We start from the raw sequence: 17,626 nt of genomic DNA, 5'->3' as shown, positions 1-17,626 counted from the left end.
AAACAAAAAGATATTTACATGACGATTCATAACAGTAACAAAATTACAGTTATAGAGTAGCAACGAAAATAATTTTATGGTTGGGGGTCACCACAACTTGAGGAACTGTATTAAGGGGTCGCGGCATTAGGAAGGTTGAGAACCGCTGGTGTAGAGGTTTCATGAGGGTTAAATGAGAAACACTTGACGTGATACCTGACAAAGAGTTCAATAAAGGCTAGCTATGGTTATCGTTCACAACTCAGTTTAAATATAGGCCCCTGCATACCTAGATTTTATTTCTGTATGCTTAGGAGGACTTCGGCAGCAAATTACAATAGCAATTATTTGATTACATTGTGTCGGCTTGTTTGGAAGAAAACTTGTTTTCCCATAAAAGGAAGCCAATTACCAAGGCAAATCACAGGCTGTAAACAATATAAAAATATAGCTATGATAAAAAGAAAGTGTTCCTGCTGTTTTTATACGGAAGAATATGGCTGGTATGAGGGATTATTTGCAAACACCCCCAGAATAGATTTTTTTGTTTACAATTAATTCTTCATGTCAGGATAGAAAGTACCATTTCAACCATAGATTTTATCACAGCCCCTTAAGCTCTGTGGAGGAAATATACATTATATTGATCTAACAGACTAATATACTAACCTTAGGCTTTATTCACAGTATAGAAAACAATGCCAAACTACTAAGTAGAAAGTATATAAAGTCGGTTGTAAAGACCATTTTCCATGCTTCCTTTCAATAGCAATAATTCCCATTGCTTGTGTTGTTACCAAAAAAAAAAAAACTAAAGTGTAATTAATGTAACTTTCTCTATAACATACCAAAGATGTAGGCAAAATTAATTTAATTTTGCTCTTTACTTTTTTCTAATAATTGCCTCCAGTTCATCCTTCATTTAATCTTGTCCCGCATACCAAATGTAATTCAAATGAAAATAAAAGGGGGAAGGAATACACAGCTAAGAGCCTCACCAAAAATGTAAAAAGGCAGAAATTCACCATTTGTTTAGAATGTCTGGTTTTGGGTTTTTCAAACAGTAACACGGAGCCCTAGGGTTCCTGGAATTTACCCAAGGACCACCAGAAAAATAGGAAGAAAGGAGGAATAAGGAAAAACATTTTACTCACACCCAATTCCCACTTCAATCAAAAGCTACACTACTTTAATAGCTTATGTAAGTTGGCTTCTATCTAAGCCTTCATTTAAAGCCTGAGGACTCAAAGACAGGAAACAATCATGCAATCCTGAGATTCCCCCCACCTCCCAGGGTGCTGATTTTATAAATCAAGTTGGAACTCTATCAGAAAAGATGTGCTTCACGCTCCCATGCAGCATTACAGCCTATGGGGCTCCAATAAGATATTCGTTTTTATCCATTTGGCCAGTACCTTCACACCATAAGTGTATGATCATCACACAAGTAGAGGAGACCGAAATATACCCAACATATTTTTTTTTAAAGACTTTTTATTGGGGAGCTGGGGGGATGGGAACAGTGCTGGAGAATTGGGGGAAGGGGAACAGACAAGTTGCTGTCGTTTTGTTCTTCAGTCTAGTTGTGGAGGACGTTGCTTCACTGGCCCAAGTTGGCACCATCATTGCGCTCTTCCCGGGCGAGGCACATCAGTCGCCGGCTTCTGGACGGCCACTCACTGCGGCTGCTGGCCGCTCACGCTGGCTGCTGGCTACATATGGTAGCCCATGGCAACCCACTGCCACAGGGGGCTGCAGCCTATGCCGTCGCCGGCGATTCATGGCACCCCAGCTCCAGGTTGAGCTGTTGTTCAGCATCTTAGCTGTGGAGGGCAGTGTCACTGGCCCTCATATGTGGGATCCGAACCGGGGCCCTCTGGCATCCCAAGCCAGTTCTTAACCATCGCGCCACTCGGCCGGCGCCACTCGGCCGGCCCCTACCCAACATATTTTTGATTGTATACTACTCAATCTTATCTAATAATAGTGCTGGAGCTGTAGTCCCATGTTTGCTTATTGGGACGATCGGTATCTAAATGCTTTAACTACTTTCTAAATGAGCAGGTTTAATCTCTCTTCTTGGGTGTAGTTACCTTTCCTTAAGATGTCTCTGGGTGATCACTCAACCTACGATAAACTCTGCCTTAAGAGCAGACATCTAATCAAGCAACACCGTCACTTTATATATGTCATATTATTTGCTACTCAGTGTCCTATGAGGCAATTAAATAGGTTCACTATTTCTGTTATACAATTGAAGTACTGAGGATTAGAGAGGCTAAGTGATTCATCAAAGCAAGTTTCCCCACTCTTGGTTACATCTTTTATCCTTTCCCTCATTTATTTCTACTATACTAGCCAGAGCTTATCTATATCTATATCTATATCTATATCTATAAGCAGTTGCCTTCACCATGAGAGGGAATCCTAGTATTATAATTTTACAAGATGGGGTGAGGAGGATAGAAAAGAAATCACTTGTTGAGTATTACTATGTGCCAAGCATTGTACTGGAAATATAAGACAGGAGGACAAATATAGCTCCTGCATCCTTGTACCCATGAAGCTTAGAGTTGAGAGAGAGAGAGAGAGAAACAGAGAGAGAAAAAGCAAGTAAATCACACAGATAATTACACATGTGAACAGTGCTATCTATGCCGGAAGTATGGTGATGAATCGAGAATAACCAAGAAGACACTGGCTGCTTCAGCTAAGACGGCAACAGAAGGCCTGTCCAAGGAAAACCTATTAGAGCCTAACTGTGAAGGATGAGAAGGACTCAAAGACTAGGAGTGGAAGGAAGAGTGCTGTGGGGGGAGGGAACACAAGTGCAGCCTATTGTAAGAACTGTCAAAAGGGTGGTGTGACGGAGCGCTGTGGGTAGATGAGTGCCTTCAGAAGGGGCGAGAGAGGAGAGCATACAGACGGAACTACAGGAATGCATGTTCTGTGATGTGTTCTTACTTTCTCAAGGTCATGAACTGTGCATAGTAACAGGTCAGAATAAATCCAGTGGGCAGTAGGGTGAGTTTTGTTTCAATACTGGGAGGGTCACCTCTATCGGGTCTTTAGTCTCTCAGTTTCTCTTTCCAGGTCCAAATACACCCATTTGTAAGATGAACTAAATGAGCCTGAACAGGAAGTGCCTGGCTGTTGATGAGACGAGCTAACAAAGTGGCATGGCCTTGGCTTAATCTTCACAACACTGCCATGCAAGAAGCTTCCTCGTTCCCTTTCACCGATGAGCGTCCTGATGTAAAAAGAGGCTAAGACACTTGTCCACATAGGCCCTGGTAGGGAGTGACAAAAACTGAGGTTTTTACCCAGATCAATCTGATGTTGTTAGTGTACTGAACCATGTCTTCACTCTCGCTCACAGGGTGCATCCATGCTCAAAAGTAAAAAATAAGTAAAACTGAGGCGCACTGCATTCATTTTACATTTCCCATTTTCTCTACAATGTGGTGCTATGAATGTAGGCACACATTCAACAAATGTTTGTTAAGCAGTCCCTATGTGTTCAGTACTGTGGTAGTAACTGAGAATGAGTTGTGCATGAGACTAAGGTGAATCAGGAATCCTCAGTTAAAGTTAAAATAATAAAATGACACATACCATTCTGAGAATCATTATACAAGGAGACTGCAGACATAATTATAAAGTACCTTTAAGACGACTGGTCACCTAAGGCCATCACTTGCCTTCTGCTTTTGCATATGTACTTTCACAAGACCAAAGTTCAAATGGAAGAGAGAACTGAAGAGGTTAAAAAGGGAGGCATTGGTTCCTGGAGTAACTAAATCATTCACACAGCTATCTCTGGAAAAAATCTAATTAAACAAGAAATGAAATGATTGCTAATTTTCTTAAGGTTATCCTAAGCCATCCTAGGATATAACTTTTATGACTCCATCGGCCAGCTAGTATCTTACAGCCAACAAATGCATTAAAGATTTAAGCATTTTCTTCTCTCTAAGCATTAATATAAATTCTAGTTTAATTTTCTGACTCCCCAAGTTCAGAAGATGAGCTTCCTCTCTATTCATATGAACTTACACTTCCCATCATACTAGATAGAAATTGCCCACTCACTAGTCGAATTTCTTCCAAAACAATATGCTCCACTGACCGCATGCTTCTTGTTCCCAGGTGACCCTGAAATTGTCTCAGGTGCACAGTAGGCGTTCAATAAATATTTCTAGAAGGAGTGGATGAGCCGATCATTGCAAAAATGTCTAGGAACTTAACACACACATAAGCAAAGGGTATAGCAGGGTCACAGTGCCTGGCATTTACTCGTGACCAGGAGGTAGTGAATAGAGATATGAGAGAGAGAGAGAGAGAGAGAGAGAGAGAGAAAGGGTAGAGATGAAGGAAGGTGTGAAGTGCCTGCAGTTTCCAATCAATGAGGTCTACGCACATTGTGAATCACTTCCCTGGCAGACTGTTGAGAAGTACTCGGAAATCATTAACATAAGGGCTTTGTGAATCAAGATCTTGATTCTTTGCATACAGATATGATATTTTCTACACATCTCAATTGGACAATCCTAAAAAAAAAAAAAGTTACTTTATATAAGTCAGGTCCCCCATAAGTGTGAAGCAGTCAGATTTTTTCAAACAAATATTTTACATTATTGAGCATCCAAGGGCCTAAAAATGGCCTTTAAACTGTTGAAAGTATCACATGTATGACGTCAGTCATTACTGCTCCATGCCACAGGAGCACCTACTTATCCAAAAAAGCCAAGGAAAACCACTCATTTTCTAAGGCATATTTTTCTTATGCAAATAGAAATTAATGCCTTTCTGTTTCATTGCAGCTTGACAAACTGTACAACTCCACACACAGGTATCCCTCTGTTTAAAGAAAACAAGATACTTTACCCCGTTGACTAGAAAGCAAATTAATGAAAAATGAATTCTATATTCTATTTGCATTACAGTGTAAATGTGCAGGCACATGCCCAGAGGAAAATGTCCCCACCTGATGTAACTGAATGCTTAAGCTATAAGAAAATTAACCATGATGCTTGACCAGTGCTTAATGTGCTTTGTGTTGTAGGCCAGCTCTTTCTGTTTGGGGTATTTTCAGAACTCTGCAACACTTCTCGAAGTCTGGAGTATTCCCTTGGGCTTAATGTTATGCCTCTGCCACGCTATGACATCCATTTGCCCATGTCCCTTATCCCTGTCACTAAAATTTCCCTGCTGCTCCAAGGTCCCCTTTACAGAAAAGTCACCATTACCGGAGCCTAGATATCCTCGTCTCTAACTGCCTAGTAGTGTTGATCTGGACGGTCTACAGTATTATCTAAAACACAATATACAGCTGTCTGCAAGTCTCTGAAATGTGCCACTGACTTATGTAAAATCGGGTTGTCCCCTATTTTCATCCATGTAATTAGTTCACAATCATATTATATCAGATATACTCAGAATACAAGATCTCTATAAATTCGGGTGGGGAAATTACTAGAATTTTCTGCTTGGGAATGGGATTAGTGAATAAAAGTTGAAAAGTCTGAATTTCATACATGGGGCCGCTTTGGGATGGGTCACATGGTAATAGTCCCCATTAGCACTCCTATTTCCTTTTAATGTCACCCAGCACAGCAACTCACAGAGTGAAGCAAAATGTCTTGTTTTCATTTCTGCAACAATTTTAATGATTCTATTGTCAGCGCCATACTGAATAATCCTTCTCTGTCACCATAAAAGAGACTGCTCTCGAGGCTAAGTTTCAAAAGGTGATTCGAATGCTGCAGTGACTGAATATGTAATTTAAATTGTGATTCTTAATTTTCAATTCTGCCACATATTCTCCTAGGTTCTGAAAAAAAACACAATTTGAAAACAAGGTGGGGGTGGGGGTGGGAGGAAGCCACTATTAATGACTTCCATTGTGAAATAACCAGGGGAAAGAAAAGAATTACGAGAATTTGAAGATGTTGGAGAGGTTTACTTTATGTTTATTCAGATTTAATTAAATAAATAGCTGGAATTTTCTCTTAAAAAGCCACTTCTAGATGTTTTTCTGTTTGTTTTGTTTGTTTGCTTGTTTGAACATTCATAGACTCAACAGACTGGGCAAAGTGTCCGCAAGAACCATTAGAAAGAATCAGGCGAATTATTTAGAGGAAGCACCTGTGTGTCATCTGGTAATCCCAGAGGTCCTTGTAATTAATTTTTTTTTATTGGTCCTTGTAATTATTTACTAACACTCCCATGGCATGGACTAGGTCCCAGGCACTGTCTTGAGCACTCTATACCTATCAACCCATTTGATGTCCTAACAACCCCATGAGGCAAGTACTACTGTTGTCATTTCCATTTTACAGGTGAGGAAACTGAGGCATAGAAGTAAAGTAATTTGCCAATGATCAAATAGCTAGGGATTCCAGCTCAAGCAGTCTGGGCTCCAAAGCGCAGGCTCTTTACCATCATTAATGCCTCGGGCATCAAGGAATGATCATTAATGATTATGGGAAGGGAGGGAAGAAGGAAATGGAACACTTAGCAGTAATAAAACGAAGGCCACCTGGTCACTCCCACAGCACACCTTGCAGCCTAGTAGACTTCTTTTCCCATTGGGGTTTTTTTTTCTCAATTTTGTCGCACTTTTCTGAATTCTGAATCCCTCCCATGTCATTCCTTAAACCCGGGCCTCACCCCAGCTTCAACATGCTCCTGCTTGGGTGAACCGACTAACAGGAAACCACAGAAGATTTTGCTGCTGGGAAGTGTTTTCTCAGCTCCCACAGGCTACAATCTCTGTGCAGGTGCTAAGAGCAGAGAGAGCATCTTTCAGTGAGAATTCCAATTTGTATGTAAAGTGCTTAGCCTGGGACCTAAAGTACTCAGTGGAAGTAGGAAATGCCACTATTATTATTTCAAGCACCATCACACCATCACTTCTCTCCAGTTCTGTTAAGAGACAATGTAATGGTCTCATAGTCAAGAGAGTGGCATCATGACCATAATAGAACTCTGCAGTGGGCATTGATTTTTGGTTTCCTTTGAGAAATATTTATGGAGTACCTATAGTTTTGCCAGGTAGTATGCCAGGTGTTATGATGAACCTGACAGACACAGTTCCTAACTTCACAGAACTTATAGTCTTAATGCTGAAGAGATCGTTAAATAAGCAAGTAAGATACAGTATTATTTGTGCCATAGTAAAGAAAAATAGGATCCCATCGGGCAAAGATAAGGAGTACCTAATCCAGATACGGTGGGTTAGGAAAGGCTTCTCAGCAAAAGTAACCTCTAGATTGGGACCGAAAGTCTTTGGTTAATCAAAGCAAGTGGAGGCAGAGTTCCAGGCAGATGGAACGTCACGGACCAAACTGAAGAAGCAAGTGTATGACAGTATTTCAGAGGTCATTTCATGAAGGGCAAGGAATTCGTATGTAACTATAAGGACAACTGCAAAGGACGAAGAGCTTTAAGCAGAGGAGTAAGGGTCAAAATCACAGGTTAGAAATCTCACCATGTTAGCAGCAGAGAGACTAGATCCAAAGGGGACAACACCAAACATAGAGTGGGGAGGACAATTTAAGTGTCTTTGCAGTGGTCTAGAATAGCAATGCTGGTGGTCTGGGCCAAAGCAGCATCTGTGGAGATGAAAAGAAATGGATGGACTTGAGAGAGATAAAGAAGAACCAATCGGACTAGTCAGATTGGACCGAGGGGTTAGGGAGATGGAACAGTCAAGGACGACACCAAGATTTCATTCTTCCTTGGGCAATGGGGTGATGATGGAATTGCCATTTCCTGAGATAAGGAACACAGGGAGAAAAGAAATTTGGGAAACACAGATGATGAGTACAGTGAAGCTTCAGCACAGTTGAAAGAATCCAAAAATACAAAATTAGAACAGCCTGGAGAAGACTTTTCCCACCCAGAAGGATTCCTTCCCCCAGCCACATAGGACCCTCCCCCCAGGACCCGATGTACATCTGGGTAGGCTCACTGCACCCCTGATGGTAGCCCACCCAGTCTAATGATGAGAACATCAGTGGAATACTAGATAGTTCTTGCATGGCTTGAATGAAAAATAGGGATCTGCTATATAAAATAGATCCCAATTGTCATTCATCTATATGATATATATGAAAAACTAACAACAAAAAGATGCCCTTCCCTTGCCTTCACAGCATATAGCATTTCAATCTGTCAAAGCAAATTAAATGTGGATTTGCCATCACTTAGGATGATTTCTTGCCAGAAATACTGAACTTGAATCTGATCAGGTCTCTAGAATCTCAAGTCTAAATCTTACAAATTTACAGAAATAGAGGGGTCGGGAAAACAAATGTGTTTATGACATCACAGAGATCATAGAGATGGAGAAGCAAAACTCAGAATGTGGGACATTTAACATAACAAATAACTTGGTTTCTTCAAATTGGGAAAAAAGAGAGAGCAAGAGAGGAGAGAAGGAGGGAGGGAGGGAAGGAGAATGTAATTAAGATATGCATTTTGCCACTTTGTTGCATGTAAGTTACATGAATTTTTCTTCTTTAATTTTGAAAGAGAATAGAAATAGAAACCAAAGGTAATGAATGGACCTCATTTGGACCTTGACGCATACGAATCAACTTTAAGAAAATATTGTGAGAAAAATCAAAGCAGTTTGAACACCAACTACATATTAAATTATATTAAAGAATTACAGCAAGTCCTCGAATAATGTCGTTTATTCAACGTCATTTCGTTATAACATTGATAAGATGCCATAGAAACTCAATTATTGATTTTATCAACTAGCCTATGGTAAAACTGGTTTCGTTATACAAAGTTTTGCCTAAAGTCACAGAACCTATCTACAATGTTCAGGAATTACATATTAATTTTGTATGTGACAACTGCACTGTGTTATGTTTTTAGTTCATTTAGTTTATTTTTTTAGCTCAAATGTATTGCATTGTCTGGAAACTCATGACACATTTTTGCATAGAAAAATACGTTATGACTTTCCCGACGACCCAATAGTATACTATATTTTAGAAACATATAGCTTGGCATTCACGGATGAATGAAATCAATGATGTCTGAAATTTGCTTCAAAATAATCCAGTGCAGACAGAGGGAAAGTAGGCAGGAATATATATGGAACAAGATTGGTCTTGTAATGATAATTGTAATTATTGGAGCTGGGTGTCTCGACACTTGGATGCATTTGAAAATTTCTGTACTAAAAATGTTTAACTGACTTGCCAAGAAATCCAGTATTTGAGGAAAGTTATAGCAAAGACCAAAGAAAAAGAGCAACAGTTACAATGCAGAAACTGAGCATTCATCTATCAATTTATGAAGGAGCTGCTTTCTGCGCCTTGGACTGGCACTGTCTCCTAACACTTACTCCTCTCCATCGTTTGTGTTTGGAGGGGTTCCAAATGGAGCTTTGTGGCACATTATCTGCTATTTCCATTTCTAATTCCTTTGATAAGATCCAAACCTCATTCGACTGTCAGTAACATTTGGTCTTCTCTTTCCAGTTGTACATATATATATATTTTTTAACATATCAAGGCATTTGGGGGCAATCTCAGAGACATCCCTTTCTGTCCATATATTGACACTTCTCTTGCTGCCAAAATCATTCAGTGAGGCCACAAACCTAGGAAGAGGCTACTTGAATTGCCTTCCACAAGAGATTGGGCTCAGTCAACACATCTTGCTTGGCATGAAAAAGCAAACAATATTTTACTAACATGCTATACCACCGTTGTATTGAGCCCAAGGCTCAGAGCACAGCATCTTCAAGGGATAAGAAAATATTCCATCCACCACCACTGCCCTTTATCATCACCATCACCATCACCATCCAATATCTGCCCAAACATGGGTCTAAATTGACTTCATGAGAAAGCCTTACACTTAAGTTGTGCTATATGTTTTTTTAGTTATAAATTAAGACACCTCAAGTCTAAGAACACTACTTTCAGGATACAAAGTCTCCTGAGCCACAACTATTCAAAGGTTCCTTCTGTACAAAAACCCCTGAGAAAAGTAACGCCGTGCCTTAAAAGTATTCTAAATATAATCACAGAACAGAGTTTTTACTGACAACAGGTCTTGATTATAATACAGAGGAAAAGAAGTTGAAAGCAGGAATGACTAAAACAGGAGGGAAAGAGTACATCCAAGGCAGATAAGACAGAGAATCAGCACAGAAAAAGGAGATGGCGGCGGTGCTAAAGACCAAACCTTCCATTTTGACAATACCGTCCCGTTGCTTCATTTTGAATGTACCAACACCATAGCTCTATGCGCAATAACGATTGATGTTTTCATTGGTACCTTTCAAAGTAACCAGGAGAAACAGAGCTGGAACCATTTCAGGATAGATGCATTCCCGCCTGTTCTCCTATAAAAACAACACTCACTTACTGAAGTTTTTGAAGTCCATGTTGGGTAAGTTATTCACAGTGGCCAGACCCAAACATCCCTTCTCAATCCAAAGTCACGCAGCCAAATTCTATGTAATAAATCATTTCCCAATTTGCTTTTCTCCATCACCCCATTTCAGTCAATAGCCCTGAAGATATATACTGTGGACATAAAGCAATTTAGAGACTTTTGTGGCAACAGCCCTTTCAATGTAAGGACATGAGGTAAAGAGAAGAAAGGTTCAAACACACCTACATGCAGCCATTTGTTGAAAAAGCGATGAATTGGCATCTCTATCTGTAATCCACAGAACTCAAAATAAGCATCCTATGAATTAAACTCCCTACTTGTGGACATGTTATCACAGTTTTATTAGAGGCAAATGCCTTTCAATCGGAGTGCTTTCAGGCACTTGTCTGAAGCAACTCACTCATGAGTAGGATTGAGGAAATGTGCATAATTCTCTCCCCACTTTCTCAGGCATTGGGAAATGGCTCTAAATAAGTGGTTCATTTATTTCCATGCACCTGTGATTTTGTTTCTAAGTGGTGTGAATAGCTATTGAGTCTGGATCGGAACTTCTCTTTTCCAAATTACTTAGCTCCCCGTTTCATTCAGAGGTGAATCAAGAAGGCATTCTCTGATGTTTATGTCATTGCCTTCTCCATACAACACTTGAAGAGAGATAATTATTTAGCTAGTTGGGTGGGAAAGAAGGAAAGGTACCTTCTCATTGACTGAAATTGAAACGAACGACATAGCTAAAATACCATTTGTGAGGTACTCCCAGGACAGGCATTTCTTTCCTGTGTTCCTGTATCACTCACATTTTCTTGGTTGCTACTAAGTGAATCATAATCCATAGTATCTCACATACCATATTTTGATGTGTAAGCCATATAGACAGACACAGTTCTTACTGCCCTCTTAAATACATACAGACACCTGTTGACTTTAATTGTTCATGGTTCATGGTAACTAAACATTCAGTCCAAACTACCTGAGGGTGATCATCAATTCTAGGTCTACATGAAGATGAAATGAGGCAAGACTCTAATCACTTAATACTTGATGGAGAGATTTCAGTTTCCCAATTTCCCCTTGGAAAGCTTGAAAAACAAACTTAGGCAAACGGGAAGAAGTGGTCTCTCCCTACGACTGTCAACCACCATATGCAATGTATTAACTTCTTGCTATTTATTTTTTTACTGTGATATGGATCCAGGGAAAGCGACTGCATTATCCCTGGGTTATTAGAAGAGTGTAATTGCTTGGAGTTAATTTCTTGGATCTATGGAGTCCCCTCCCCCCCATATCTATCTCTCTCACATATATATATATATATATATATATATATATATTTTTTTTTTTTTTTTTTTTAAACTAGGAGGAAGCTGAGTTCCAATGCACCGAACATCCTTTTTATTGTTGGTTGGTTGGTTGGTTGGTTGGTTGGTTGGTTGGTTGGTTGGTTTTGGAGGCTGCAGGCACACTCCTGGAGCTGTGTGCTGCTCCTTAGAGTCCGACAGGCTGCAGCTCCTACCCTCTGAGCACTCTGCTCCACACTGCACATAGTGGCTGGGGACTCCGTGGCTCTGGGCTGCACGCAGTGGGGCTAGCGCTCGCTCGCTCGCTCGCCAAAGATCGGCAGGCAGTCCGCTGCCGCTTTAGAGCGCCTCCCATAGTTTTGGCCCGTTAACCCAGGCACAACATTTTGACGAATTAATGCTTATATAGGCACAGTTGGCAGCTTCTAATTAAATAATTATGGCTAAGCAGCTGCACAGAAGCTGTTATGCACCCTAGAAAGCCAGCTGTCGGTTTTATTGGTCCTAAGACAGAGGAAGAGTTAACACTGAGCCATAGATGCTGGGCACAGAGGGGAAGCTTATCGTATGCAGCATATATGCTGTGCGATATGAAGTTGCTGTGCGTTTATGCCAGCCTGTCCATAGAGGGATGGAGGGCAAGCTGCCCCTCTGCAACCTCTCAGCAGTCCAACAAAGAAGGGAGCAGTCACCCCATCAGGAGAACACAGCCCCTCCAGGGGGCACAGTGTTAGACACATAAGTCTTTGATAAAGCCAGAAATATCACTGAGGCATGTCAGGTTCTGGGTCTCACTTAGGTAAGCAAGTGATTAGAAATGTAGTGTGGTCTTTTTTGGGGGGTGGAAGGGTGGGGGGGGGTTGGTATGTTCTCATTTATTTGACTGAAGTTTTTTCAAATATTAGAAATAGGAGAACAAGGTAAATATCACAAAGCTAGATTGGAACTCTCCCTATGGTGCATTTTATTGTTTCCAAAAAGTGAGGAAAAGATATTTGTTCTATGGAATCACAGATAAAGTCAGATTCCTTTACAAAAGGCTAAAAAGCTAGAGTCTTATCTCTATGCAAGTGGGAAATTCGCCAGAAGGAAGAAAGCAGTATCTGTGACTGAGCTACAGCACACGGGAAGATATAGATTATAGATAAAGGCCACGGATAGGGTCATTGGGCCAAATCATGCTTGTTACCACACATCGATATGCTCCTGAACAAGTAGCTGATTTTGTTTTTCTCCCTAGGCTGTCCTTCCTACACAGTCCATGTGTCTTCACTTCTAAACCCCAACGTGGGGTAACCCAGTACGGAATAAGTTGCTTCCCACTGGCCAGTTCACCAAGTTCCTGGCACCATCTCCAAAGGAATCAGCACGACCGTAGGCAAAAATCAGTCTGAGAAATTCATTTGTACCTTGATGTTTAAAGAAATTTAGACATTTTAACCCCCTAACTGTATAGGTCTGCCTTAAAATAAGAATAGAAGGAGTCAAAGGTTAATACTGGAAAAATATGTCTTAAGGGATTCGCATCCCAATTCCCAGGCCTGTTGAATATCAGCAGTTAAACCAAGCCCTAAACTTTACAGACTGATTTACTGGTCTGTGTTCACAGGTCAATGGATTATAGTTTGTCTAGAATAATGCCATTTCGAAAAAACAGGCAATCTGTACCATAAATTGTCATTTAAGCAAGTGGACTGACCTCTAAGAAACCCTTACTCAAAAAGCTTCTGTACAATAGTTTCCTTTCCTTCTTTCCTCCTGGTTACCTTTTATGTCAGCAATTCTATCACCTCAGCTGTCTAGATGTTCGCATGTGATTGACAATTCTTAAGGATCTAGCTCTTTTTAGATGGATCTTAAATGAAGCTCAGCTTAATTAAGTCTGCAGTGCAACTCAAGTCTCAGTACAAAATGCTAAAGGCTCCAACAGCTGATTCGTAAAGCCTATAAAAGCACATTTCAGACTCGGGTTGGGGAGTCGGGGAAGAAGGGGGTCTTTCGTCAGTCTCTACTGCCATCTAGCCAAGATCACGTCACTCAGTACAACATCCACTTGTGTTTTCAAAGCCCCCGATGAAAGCACGTCTTCAGCAACCAGCTTCATAGACCCCAAAGTTCAGATAAAATAAGACAGCAGCCCTTCATCCACTCTGAATCTACCAAACTCCGTGGACCAACAGCCCAATTCTAATTGCCTTATCGTCACAATCCAATATTTGGCAAACAGACATACCTGTCTACTTTCATTCCACACATATCACCTATACCAATATCATTTGCATCTTGTGATTTTTGAGGCCTTTTAATATTCCTTGACTTCACTGGAAAAGCAGATAAAAGTTGCCTTAGGTAAGACATGAGAGCTGAATTATAACCTCTAATGCTCTATACCTCAAGGGTTAAAAAAAAAAAAGAAAATCCCAAAATAGCATTCCTTAGACATCAACTGAACATGCAGACCATATGCATCTGTAAAGAGAATCAATACACACGAAAAATAAAAAGAGCCCTTTGCACTTACGGTAGAAGACATATTCAGTGTAGCTTGACCAGACCTTGTCATCTGTATATTGGTTGACAAAAGATGCTGTCACTGAGGAGTTACAGGCCACCATGTGGAATCCACACTCTGACAACATATCAAAAGCCCTTTCCAGATGCTTGAATTTGAGATAGAATCTGGAGGTGTATCGTTCTGGGGCTCGATCAGGGTCTCTGCTCTCATTCAAAGTTTCTCCAAAGACCTCCTTTGCCAAGGAAATCCTTCCACAAACCAAAATCCGGGGAACTCTCCGAAACTTGGCATCTGCCTGCCCCTCTCTGCCCATGGTACAGGACCCCCTGTAGCCCACAGTAATAAAGCCCCACTTGCGGTCCACAGGGAGCAGCGAGGAAGGGGGACAGATTCTCGTGTCGCTTCCTTGGGAGGCATCTTCAAAGTCACTATGGCAGAATTCCTCGGGGCTTTGCTTGATTTCATCAGGAGTCAGGAGTTTGACCAAGTCTGGGAGCTGGAAGTACTCAGCTTCCCTTTTCAGTCTTCCTCTTTCTGGGAAGTGATCGGGCAGGACCACCTGCCTGTCCCTGAGATAGTCCAGAATGTAACGGAACAAGAATCCATCTCTGTCAATGAAAAACCTGCCCTTGGAGTCCTTGGCTAGATCATTAGCCGTGTCTCTCTTTGGGGAAAACATTTTCCACAGGAAGGAATGAGGGATGCTTATTAATGTGGAATGGCGAGTGAAATAAACTTGACCCCCCACGTTCAGCTCCACGACCTCAGGGAAGTGGTTGGGAACTGCAGCCCCTTGTTCTCGAGGATAATAACGACTACAGTTTCCACTCAGAGCCATTGTCCCTTTCTTCTCTTCCTATTTTGCTATGAAGGTGCAATCCAGTGGAGTCACAGCCTTATCCTTTGCATCAACTTGTCAGGGAGGGAGAAGGATGCTAACTTGTTAAAAATGACCTCCTCTGACCCCAGTTTTTTGGGGGTTTTTTTCCCCCCCAAGAAAGCAAAATTGAGAAGAGTCCACAGGTGAAGTAGTTTAAACCCTGGCGGGTGGTGGTGAGCTATTACTTCATGGAATATAATCAACTCATCTCCATTCGATCTTCCCCCAGGCTCAGTAGACAAGGCAGGCCAAGTCCCCAGTTACTCAGAGGTCTGTCTGAAGGAAAAGAAAGAAAATTATTTCCTCAAACCCAGCATGAGTCAGAAAAAGAGAGAGCACTGGAGAGAGGAAAGGGACTGAGAAGGAAGGAAGGAAGGAAGGAAGGAAGGAGGGTGGGAGGGAGCGAGGGAGGGAGGGAGAGATTATTTTACATAAGCAGCCCTGGAATTACTGATTTCAGCCGTTATTCAACTAAATCCTAGCTTCTCGCAAGCTATTTTGTGTCTACATGTTTATCCATATGTCCCTGCCGCCAGAAATTAGGATTAAAAACATTTTCGTTTGCATTTCTGCATTTAAAAGGAATATGCAATTTTCAACTTCTAAAAAGGGATTTTTCCTCCCCCAGCTGAACAGGAAAATCGACAAGCCTCACAACTTACCTTAATGAGCGCTGGCAACCCAGTCTTGTGAAGAAATACCCATTTGCAAAGCAGTCTGAATCCACAGCCACACTGAGCCTTGAGCTTGTCAAATCCCAAAGAGGTAAAGGACAGAGGTATCAATGAAAAGTGCCGGAAAGATTGCTCTTAGAAAATAATATTATATATACTTATATAAGTGTATACTTGTATGTATATGTGTGTGTATGTGTGTATGTATGTATATATTCACTGCCAGTCTCAAGTTAAAACAAGTCACAAAAAAGTTAAACCGTGATGACAGGTGATTGGGTTGAAGAAGCAAAGCTGAGAAAATATTCAACCAAAGCGTCGCCAGGAAAAAAAAAAAATCAAACCTTTCGCAAGAATCCTTAAAACGGAAGAGAGTTTCCAGAGGTACCGGGACTTAGAAGCTTTTCAGAAAGCCCAGAAGCAGAAAGGAAGACAGAGGTGCCCTGCTGGGGTCCCAGGTAGCCACCCCACCTGCCAGCAAGAGCGAACGGGCTCCCATGTTCCCAGCCAGGTGGGAGCCGGTGGGCGCTGGTAGGAGCCGGCGCCGCCGCAGCGCAGGGATGCCGGCGGGGGCTCGGCTCGGCTTCGGCGGACGGCGGAGCTGGGTGGTTCCACAGCTCCCAGCGCAGTTGGGCTGCTGTTGTTTCAGCAGTGCAGGCAAGAAACCATCCAGGGAAATGACTATTACATCATCTTAAAGGAATATAGCTTGGAGAAAGCGGAGGCAGCTCCGAGTCACGTCCTCCTCAGTGACAGGTCGCCAGGACAGCACGGGGACGCCGCGCGCCAGCCGTGGACACGAGACTCCGGGGCGCTCTGGTCCTGGGGCGGGGCAGGGACGCGGCACCGGGCAGCCACTTCCCTCCCTGCCCTGTCCGGAAGTCTGGAGTTTCCAAGGGCCTTCGCTTTGCTCTTTTTCCTCTGGTCTCGAGACCCCCCCATCCCCACCCCCACCTCCCCAGAAACAACCCCCCAACCCAGTGGTGAGATAAACCCAAGTGATTTTTCACTTGAAAAATCTACAAACAAACCCTTTGCACATGCACTGAATTTCTGCTGAAGGGCAAATTTCCTCTCTAAAGCGTGTATAAATAAATAAATAAATAAATAAAAAGCACACCGAATGACCCCAACGTGTAAGCTACAAAGGAGCTTTTTTTAATCAAAGGGGATTAAACCATGTTCTCTCAAATGCCCTCTTTTTTTCCCCTTCCTTCTTCATCCCTCTGCCAACCCCACTCCCGCAAAGAAATAAATGATAAATAAATACAGTCTCCCTGGAATTGATAACGCTCTTTCAAAAGACTATATGAAGCACTGGTACCCTCAGAAAGCCCACAGTTTACACCAGTTAGTCGTTATCTCCATTATCTTCACTTACCTGTAAGGAACTGTAACCTGCAACCTTTTTCTGGGGCTGTTGCCTTACTGAGCATCTCCTTGGGTGTGCCCCACCCCCTCCCCACTCATCCCAAGGGGACTCTGGTGGAAGGCACGCCTGCTAAGAGACATTTTACTCCTGCCCCAGCAGACTCCCTTAAGTGCATCATTAGAGTTTCAGGAAGGCATTTCCAGGGCAACCTAATCCACTAACAAAGTGCTTCCAGTTGATCCTGCCAGTCAATAATGGCCCAGCCAACAGTTTACAGTAAGTCAGCTATTTCCCCTTTAAAACACCAGTGTCTTAGGACTCACATCCCTAATAGGAATATAGTACTTCATCTATAAATAATATATGTGAGGCACACTCCATCCCAAACAATTGCTATTAAAAAAAAATAAAAACCAAAAAATGGAAAGTATGAATTAGATACATTTTATGGGATACATGTGTTTATTGCCAATTCCCCAC

At 41.8% G+C, this 17,626-nt stretch overlaps 1 protein-coding gene across 3 annotated transcripts in view; it reads right to left on the bottom strand.

The window, feature by feature from the left end:
* KCTD16 (potassium channel tetramerization domain containing 16) overlaps positions 1-17,205 on the bottom strand; it is a 257,181-nt gene extending 239,976 nt beyond the window's left edge. The window contains exons 1-2 of one of the 3 annotated variants that reach the window (XM_019663412.1): positions 17,156-17,205; positions 14,227-15,376 (exon numbers count right to left, since the gene is read on the bottom strand). In XM_019663412.1, coding sequence (XP_019518957.1) covers positions 14,227-15,058 — 832 coding nt within the window. In that variant the 5' untranslated portion in view covers positions 15,059-15,376; positions 17,156-17,205. Of the gene's footprint in view, positions 1-14,226; positions 15,377-15,762; positions 16,615-17,155 lie in introns of those variants that run through there. The other 2 variants (XM_019663394.1, XM_019663404.1) reach the window with 2 other exon arrangements.
* Between the last annotated feature and the right edge of the window lie 421 nt (positions 17,206-17,626).

The sequence above is a fragment of the Hipposideros armiger genome, unplaced genomic scaffold (assembly GCF_001890085.2).
Source record: "Hipposideros armiger isolate ML-2016 unplaced genomic scaffold, ASM189008v1 scaffold_11, whole genome shotgun sequence".
Lineage (NCBI taxonomy): Eukaryota > Metazoa > Chordata > Mammalia > Chiroptera > Hipposideridae > Hipposideros > Hipposideros armiger.
The sequence above is the reverse complement of the archived record's forward strand: the minus strand, read 5'-3'. Positions and strand labels throughout refer to the sequence as shown.